This window comes from Suricata suricatta, chromosome 5, assembly GCF_006229205.1.
Source record: "Suricata suricatta isolate VVHF042 chromosome 5, meerkat_22Aug2017_6uvM2_HiC, whole genome shotgun sequence".
Classification (NCBI taxonomy): domain Eukaryota; kingdom Metazoa; phylum Chordata; class Mammalia; order Carnivora; family Herpestidae; genus Suricata; species Suricata suricatta.
The window spans coordinates 20,040,498-20,050,157 of NC_043704.1; the positions used below are offsets into that span (position 1 = coordinate 20,040,498).

The following is a 9,660-nucleotide window of genomic DNA, read 5'->3' on the forward strand; positions in this document are numbered from 1 at the left end:
CATTTTCAAGGTATTTAGAAAATTTTTAGGCCCAGAATGGAAGATAAAAAAGTCTCCTTAAAATTTGTATACTATTTCTACTAGTCAATTTATTTTCCCAACATAAATGTAAATAAAAAGGCATAAAAATGTAAGTTACATAAAATACTTCTGATTTAACTTAATCTGAGAACTACCAGTTATGATCAGCGTAATTCCACAGTAAAAAAAATTACATTCCTGCTTTAAAGCTCTCTGACGCTGTTCTGTATTGTTATTTCATACTTTGAATTCTATGAAGTCATAAATTCCTTAAGGGTAAAATCTTTGGCAAACAATTCTACATACTTTTTTGAAATTCTTGTATGATGTCGAAGAGAAGGCACACATCAAGTAATATCTTGCTAAATTAGTGAATCTGGAATTCAACTAAGTTTCACAGCACATTTAATATGATTTGAATCTTATCTGCAGTTGTCAAAGACAGCATCATGTATTTAAAAATTTGTCCAGGTCCATTTTCACATCAATTCCAGTATACTGTGATATGTGCATGATATTCCTAAATACCACTTACTAGTGTACATAACCTGCATTTCTTCTAAAACTTTAATAAAACTTCATAATAGAACACTCATGATTAAAAACAAAGATTATTTTTAAATAATAGTAAACTATTACTCTTATTTGTATTAAGGTAAAACAATTGGGTCTTTTGGCCATGTATTTCTAACAAATTCCTTACCCACAGCATAATAAGCTATGTTTTTCTTTTTCTGTAACAATCATTCTTTAAAAGAAATGTCACTTTAAGAAAGATTTTTAAAGACATACTTTATGTGAGGTCAACATTTAAAAATTTTTCAAATATTTTGTTGCTACCACTTAAACCTTGGGAAACTTCATGCAAAATCTCTGCATTTCTCTTGAAAAACTGTGGACAATCTCCTATCATGGGACCTAAACTCCTGCACAACGGTGAACGCTCAGAGCGGTAACTGCTCCTTTACAGCTACTCCCCAGGTCAACGTAGTAACTATCCACTTCTTACAGGAGACAAACATCTGCAGAGATTTTCTGTAAAGGGCCAAGCAGTAAACACTTAAGGTTCTGCAGGCCATTTGTGTATGTTACGTAAACATAAATCAATGCACGTCAGGCTCTAAGAGCGCAAGTGATCCTCCCCTCCTAATATTCTGCCTTCCACACTGTTTGGAGGTTGGGCTGTGTGACCAAGAGACTAAGAAGACAGAACTGAGGTATCACCTGGGAGGTGACCTGGAGACACTACCACGTCTATCTTGGGAAGCACTACTGCAGACCATGTGTTTTAGGGGGAGCCAGCTTTCATGTCCCGAGTAGCCACAGAGAAGCCCACGTGGTCAGGAAGTGAGTGGTCCTGCCACGTGCCTCATGAGTGATCCTCGAAGCAGATATGCTCGCCCCAGTCAACTTTCCAGATGACAGCAGCCCAGACTGACAGACAGATTAACTATAAGGTCAGGAAACACCCTGAGCCGGAACCATCCGGCTAAACTGCTTCCGGTTCTTGACTTACAGAAACTGCAATAATAAATGTTGCGTGTTTCAAGTAGCTAAGTTTTAGGGTAATTTGTGACATAAACAAACAAATGTATGTACACACACACACACACACACACACACACACACACATCCAATAATTAAAGGAGGAGAAAATAGCATAATCAAACACGTTGAAAAGTACTATTAAAAATTTAAGTTTTAAATCTCAGGTCTACTCTCAATGCTCAGCATCCTTGTCAACCTTACTAATTCTGTCCATTCAACACAGAATTGTTCTACATAAACCATTTTACTCTGCAGAAGTCTACTCTTCAGTTCCTTTTACTTTCACTGTATTATGTCACACAGAGAAAATGTAGGGACCATGAGCCATCACCTTCCTCAAACTTCTTATTGACTCTCAAGTCTCTATTTTTACCCAGACTGTGTCCCTGGATTCTGAACTTGTTACCACTACCCTCCTTCCTTAATGGAGTAACACTGCATTACTATTCCGAAGGAACACCTTTCACTCCACTATCTACTTAGCAGCGTGCACATGATTATCCGTGTATCTGTGCGCCTCCTCAAATACAATGTGGCCTCTGCAAGGGCAGGTCGCTGTCTCACTTATTCATATATTCCTGACAGTTACGAGTTTATAGCTGTTACTCTACAGATATTTGTTAAACTATTTTGAGTTGTAAATAAAACTATTTTTGAAATAAAGGGAATCAGCATTGAAGAAAGGAAAAAGAATCAAACCATATCCTCAGGGAAAGAACTATCACAATTAATTGCTTGATTATTATCAGCTAAATTTATTACTACCTTCAGTTTAAAACTATCTCTCCCTCCCAGCTACAAAGCAATTACGTCAAAGGTAAAAAAGCAGTAACATTATCCCCAATACACTAGGGTCAGTTGGGAAAAAAAAAAAGAAAGCCCCTCCCTCCAAAAAAACTATGGCTTGATTTTTAATTTTAAGTAGGTATGCTGAGATTTATAAAAAGTAGTAAATTCAGAAAATACCAACCTTTCTTCTGTGCACTCTGGTTTCTCTGTCCCATCGATCTCAATTTCTATCAGCTCCTCTGCTTCTCTCTTAGTCATGGCTGGAGTATTTCAGTAGTCAGTCCTGCAAGAGGCAAGGTAGGAATGCTATACGAGAAGCAGAAATCCAATTTACATAAAAGCAGAGGCTAAGCAGAAGAGGAAGTAATCTTCACAAATAAAAGAAAATCCACAATGATTATTTATATTAACCTGACATGATTTCTTCATCATTCCATTGATTTATTGGGATGTTTTTTGGCCCAAACTCTCGGTTAATTAGTCAAGTTACTTCAAAATCAAGTGAAAGGTATATCAATTCTATTACAGCAACTCAGTCTTAATAATGGATTCAAACCTGTGTCCTAAAAATGAACATGGAGATGAACCATAGTTGTTCAGCTAAAAGCTATACATTAGTAGCAGAACTTACAGCAAAGCCATTATAATGATAGAGTGACGTGAATTAAAGTTAATTACATCTAGCATTTGTGTTACAAATTACAGGTCTTCTAAAGGTAAGTACAATATTCTAAAATAGCAAAATAGCAAATCATTATAGATAGGGACATTATGGTTCTGATTATATGTTATTATTTTAATATTTTTAGATGTGCTTTTATATATCTTAAACAAACCACTAATTTCTTTATCTCTCTCATGTAAAATTATTACCAGCTGCTCTAAACTATCACTGATACAAAATGCTAAGTGATGCATAGCATAGCTGTATATATTGAAATGTCTTTGAGGCCATTTCTGAGGTGTTAATGCTGCTGAGTTCAGGTTCTGTTACTGTCTCACTGGAGATCAATGACTTTGTCTTTGGACTCCCATGTATAGACTTAGTCCAGCATACAGTTTTCTAAGTTTATTATCATATCTAACAGGCACCCCTAAGTGCCTCTGACTTACAAAGAAATGGTCCTTTAAGTCTGGTATTCTAGTATTTGCAAAGGAGTCTCCCACTTAGAAGACTTGGCAAAATGAAGAATTCAAATATTCATTCCTCAAAATAACCACAATTTATGGAGTGCAGAGCACAAGCATTCAAATGCTTTAGAATCTTCACAACAGGACAATCTTATTTTGGGTATAATCAGTGTACACACACACACGTCCCCATATGAAAACTATCCAGAGGTTGGGGATGCTCCCTCATGCAGCGTTGTTCTGTTGCAAACGCACACCAGCGCGAGAGCCCCTTCCATCTCTAACCTGGAATTCTGCCACAACCCCTGCTGACAGCCTTCCCCGTTTTGGTGCCCTTGCTCTCACGACAGTTCATTCTCAGTCAATACAACAGCCAGTGTCATTCTCTTTAAACTGCAGCACTCCTTTTTCCATACCAGTCACAGTAAGACCTAAACACTTCACAGTGGCCAGCAAGGCCCTACCAGATCGACTCCCATCCCCACCCCATCACTGCTCCAACTCCTGCTGCTACAGCCTTTGTTCCTGCTGCCCCATCCGGCTGGCACCTCCCCCCATGTCCTCCTGACTAAATCCCGCTTCTCTTTGATGTCTCTGCTCAAATCTCCTTTTCCCAACGAGGTAGGTGTACCCTGACCACCCCATTTAGTTCTATAATTGGTCTCCTACTTTATCCCTTTCTTCTTATCTACAGTACCTGTCCCTCTAACAAACTTCATCACTAATTTCTGAATGCATTGTCTTTCTTCCCCATTCTATTATCATCAAAGCACAAAGACCAAAATGGTCCAAGTGACTCCAGGAGCTCTGCTTAGCTTCTTGAGGTGGGAGGAGCTTTGCTAGGTTTCAACTTCTCAAGGGACCAAAGTCTCTGTGGGAGGCACAATAACCCAAAACGTGTAGATATATGAAGTTACATGGCAAAGGGGAATTAGAGTTACTAATTAGCTGATCTGAAAATAGATTGTCCTGGTTTATCTAGTTGGGCTCAACGAAATCACAAGAGTCCTTAAAAATGGAAGAGGGAATCTATAGGGATCCGGAATGATTCAAAGTGAGAAAGACTCAGGGGTCAGCTATGACTGGCTTTGAAGATGGAGGAGAGGAGCCATAAGCCAAGAACACAGGCAGCTGAACACATGAGATGAAAAAGGAAACAAACTCTCTCCTGAAATCTCTAGAGAACACTGTTCTGCCAACATCTGATTTTAGGCCAGAAAGACCCATTTCAGACTTGATTTCCAGAACTGCATATAATTATTTGATGGTATATTTAGGCCACTAACTGTGTAGTAATTTGTCACACAGTAGTACAAGAAAAAGGTCTTCTTTCCCATTTTAGAAAGGCTAGAACTCTCCTTCGGGCCCACCATCTCTAACCGCTGGAGCTGGTTTGCTGACAACTTAGTCTCTAGCTAGTACCTAAATCTAGACTGTTTGGTATAAAATGATCTGATTTTCCCCCACATTATCAAGGTTCCTCTCACTTCTTCCCTATAAAGAAGAATAGGGGAGGCGCCTAGGTGGCTCAGCTGGTTAAGCATCTGACTTTGGCTCAGGTCATTATCTCGAGGTCCATGAGTTCGAGCCCCACATCGGGCTCTGTGCTGACAGCTCAGAGCCTGGAGCCTGCTTCGGATTCTATGTCTCTCCCTCTCTCTGTTCTTCCCCTGCTCATGCTCTCTCTCTCTCTCAAAAATAAATAAACGTTTAAAAAATTTTTTTAAAAAAAGGAAGAATGAGGGGATGAGCTCTCCACTTGAATAGACACACAACATGTGCACCCAGCAGACTGCCTTGGACCCAGCAGATGTCTGGTTGGGATGATTTAAAGATTAAGGTCTTTTCTTGTTCACCTCAGACTAATTTAGTCTTCCCTTTTCCCAGTAAAGCCTATCCCTTAACTGATGCTATGTATGAAACTATGGAATTCATACTGAGCACTATGGCAAAACAAGTGATGACCCGGGAGGACCTACCTGATAGAACTTAAGCTGCACAGGGCAAGGATATTTGTTCACACATGTATACAAAGTACAGTGCCCGGCACCTTGCCTCACCCGTATTAATGGCATTCTATTAATATGTGTGGAAAAAACAAATGCTATAAGGACTACTGCACATCATATAAAATTGACTCCTAAAGGCTTAAACACGAAAGGTAAAACTATAAAGCTAATAGAAGAAAACAGTGGGGAACGTTCTGCAGTCTAAAGAGAGAAAAGGATGTCTTAAATAAAATTCCAAACACGTAAACCAGAAGGTGAAAAACTGATGGATATGACTGCATAATAATTAATACTTATGTTCAAAAGTCAGGCTACAGAGTAGGAAAATATACTTCCAATGTTCAAAAGTGACAAGGGACTAATAATTGGAATATTAGAAAATGAATTCCTGCAAACTTGGTAACAACCTCAAAAAAATCAGAAAAAATTAGAGTAAAGCATATTAAGAAAAGGAAACTCACATGAAAAAAAAACAAACTGGCGAAGGATATGAAGACATGCTCAAATTCAAATCATCCAAAATGCAATTTAAAATAAAGAACGATCACTTTATACCATGTGATGGTGTATATATGGTAAAATTTACAATGTTGACTACAGAAAAGAGTAGGGCTGTGAGGACACAGAAATCCTCTACCGATGTCAGTATGGGAATGGACAGGTGTAGCTATAGTGGAGAAAAGTCTAGCAGCACTTGCTCAACTGAAGTATACTTATATTCATGATCAGGTAATACTGCCTTAGATAAGCACCACGGATACCCTCACGTGGACTGATAACAGGATGTCCAGGACGGCTTTGTTGCTGATAGCCGGAAGCTGAAGCCAATAGGCGTATCTACTGCAAGAAAGTAGCACACACACGCTAGGAAACTTTATTAGCACAGAGAAACAAAATAATGTATGCACACACAATCATAAAGCTGTTCCGTACAGGAAAAAGCAAGAATAGGTTTATAGCAGAATAACACCTAAAAAGATCAGTTATGTTTTATTTTCAGAGCTTACATTTATGGCTCACTTTCATCTCTATTACTTATTTATTGTTAGTTTTTTAATCAGGGATGCTCCACACCCCGATGGGGCTTGAACTCAGGACCTAGCGATAAAGAGTCGCATGCTCTACCAACTGAGCCAGCCACGAGCCTCTCCATAGCCAATTTAACAAAAGAATTAGAAAATAAGTGGAATTTCTGGGAACTATGGAAAAATAGAAATGAGAAGTAACCAGAGGCTGAGAAATGGCCCTACAGGCTTCACAGCAGGGATACCTGTGGCAGGGCTTAAAACAAGCATTAAAACAGGGAGGTGTCTATAAGTAATTTATCCTGTGAGCTTCCAAAAAGTTATAGCTGAGTGCTTACAAGGTGCCAAATAAAGCAAAAAATGAGCCTTCTGTATTTCTGGAAGAAATCACACTACTCATGAACTGATCTCAGAATTGACCTCTTTCTCTCTAGAGAAAGCTAGAGAAACAATGGAGAGGTTTGGGAAATGATCCAAATCTTTGATATCACTGCTTGAGCGGGTCTTAGCTCTTTTTCTGGAACTAATTCTCCAGAATTCTATGTCAATACCTAAGAAAATAGGGAAGAGAACATTCCTTGGTACCTCTCCCTCTGAAACTCTGGTTTTTCCTAGATTAAACCTAACCTGGAGTTCAGAACACGTCACAAAATGGATTCAAAGTGACTTTAACTAAAAATTCCTGGAAAAGTTTGTTTCCTTTAAAATACAGTTATGGGGGTGCCTGGGTGGCTCAGTTGGTTAAAGCGTCCGACTTTGGCTCAGGTCATGATCTTGTGGTTCGTGACTTCAAGCCCCATGTCAGGCTCTGTGCTGACAGCTCAGAGCCTGAAGCTGCTTCAGATTGTGTGTCTCCCTCTCTCTGTCCCTCCCCGACTCATGCTGTGCCTCTCTCTCAACAATAAATAATAAAACATTTAAAAATAAATAAATAAAATAATAAAATAGTTATAAATGGGGTGCCTAGGCGGTTCAATCAGTTAAGCATCTAACTTCAGTTAGGGTCGTGATCTTGTAGTCTGTGGGTTTGAGCCCCACGTCGGGCTCTGTGCTGACAGCTCAGAGCCTGGAGCCTGCTTCAGATTCTGTGTCTTCCTCTCTCACTCTCTGCTCCTCCTCTGCTCCCACTCCGTCTCAAAGATAAATAAATGTAAAAAAAAATTTTAATACAGTTATGTTTAACATTCTCTTTTGGAGTCACAGGTAAATTTGAAGATTGTATTTCAACAGTGGAATTCATTGTTAGTTTACCGATTTTAATATTGCCCAATAAAGGAAAAGAAATAAGATAAAAAAAATAGAAGTACAGTATGGCAGTACCTGCAAGACTGACAGCACATTTCCCCAAGCTAACAAACACTTAAGTATCAGAGGAAATTAAAAGACATTTAAAAAAATAAAGTCAACAGTTAAAAAACAAAACAGACATCTGTGTGTGTAGAGAGAGCGAGAGAGCAAGTACGGAGAAAGGTTAACACTTGGTGACCACCGCCCCCGCCTGGGGAGGTTTTCCCTGTAAAATCTGTATTCCAGGAATGCGGATTTGAAGTTTTACCAACAGAAGTTGGAGAGGGAGTAAACTCAACAGTTTTAATTTAGTAGTTGGCATCCCCATAACTCAGCTCTTATAACTCATCTCCATTTAATATCTAGCTCCTCATTTTGTTACTTCAAGACTGTATATCTCTCGACACGTATATATGCAATTCAGGTAAAATGCTTTAAATCCACCTACTGCCAGACTATGTCTAACCAAACACACACACAACCAAAAACACACCTCAGAAAGCCTGGATCAAATCCTGGTACGGTCAGATTATTCCCCTAAAGTTTGCTGCTTAAGAGTTGACCAGTTTCTTCTTAAGCTGAAAACCACACGGGACCTAGGAATGTTATCACCGTTCAGCTCTTTGCTCCAGGGAACCTTCCTAAGTCTTTGCTCCTCCCACGAGTCGGACCTGGAATTCCTGCTAATGGAACTCATTCGTCGAAACTATGAAGTGGACAGTGTTTCTAAATCACTACTCATCGTCTTGCAAGGAAGTATCAGGCACTGTTCTTGCTGTTAACCTAATCAAGCCAGGATTCCCTAATACACTGCAAACGCGTACAGACGGCTCAAGTTCTCGTACGCGAAATCCTAAAAAGGTTGACAAACTACATTAACCCATTGTTTCTCCTTCTCTTACTTCCCCGTTTCTAAAACAGACCCCTATGGACAACATATACACTAATAAATGGCTCTGATGCAACTGTAGGACAGTATTAGAAAGACAACTGAAGTTGAAGTGATAGCGCAACGCTGAGTAGGCGAGCAGACTGGTTGAGAACCTTCCTCTGAAATCCCGGGGACGTCAGGGTCTCGTCCCGACCTCGGCCAGTACGGACCGCAACGGACGGCGGACTGGCGAGGAGGGGACGGCAAAGGGAAGAGAGAGCAGCGAGAAGTGACACGGGTAGCCCGGGGCCCGGGGGCGCACGGCTTCCCTGGGCCCGGCGCCGCGCGCCCCTCCCCTCTGCTCCCCGCACTGCCTCACCCGCCCCTCCCCACCCGGCTCCCTCAAGTCTCCACGAACGGAAATGGGAGTCACAGCGCCGGGGACCAGCGGAAACAAAACACAGAGGCGGCCACGGGGGGGCCGCTGTGGGTGAGAAGGCCCCGGAACGAGGCCGCCCGCGCGGGCCCGCGCTCCCTTCCTCCCCCGCGGTCGCACTCACCCGCTCCGGAATCGGCCCCGTCGCCCCCACCCGCGCTCCAGAGCCGGCTGAGAACGGCAGGGTCGCGGGCTCCACGTGCAGCGCTTCTCCCAGTAAGACCCGCAGCTCCTGCGACTCGAAGTGTAAGGCCCCTGGGCCCTTCCCGCGGAATCGGCGCTGAGAAACTCCAACCCCCCTCCCACCTCCCAGGCACCCCCGGGTCCAGGACTACAACTCCCAGCAGGTTGCGCGAAACGACCGCCCGAGGCAACGGAGGCTCACGAGGCACAAGAATACCCAACGCCCCCAATCCACTTTGTTTTACATTCTCACTTTCCGGGCATAATCATACATCTCAACGGCCCCAAAGAACAGGTTGCTGACTTGGGTACGGGAGGACTGAACTAGGGGACAGGCCAATCAAGTGCGCATGCGTACAC

At 41.6% G+C, this 9,660-nt stretch overlaps 1 protein-coding gene across 2 annotated transcripts in view; it reads right to left on the bottom strand.

The window, feature by feature from the left end:
- Positions 1-9,660, bottom strand: part of GABPA (GA binding protein transcription factor subunit alpha) — a 33,136-nt gene that overhangs the window by 23,269 nt on the left and 207 nt on the right. Inside the window, exons 1-2 of one of the 2 annotated variants that reach the window (XM_029939105.1) lie at positions 9,242-9,432; positions 2,540-2,641 (exon numbers count right to left, since the gene is read on the bottom strand). In XM_029939105.1, coding sequence (XP_029794965.1) covers positions 2,540-2,616 — 77 coding nt within the window. In that variant the 5' untranslated portion in view covers positions 2,617-2,641; positions 9,242-9,432. Of the gene's footprint in view, positions 1-2,539; positions 2,642-9,241; positions 9,433-9,660 lie in introns of those variants that run through there. The other variant, XM_029939106.1, reaches the window with a different exon arrangement.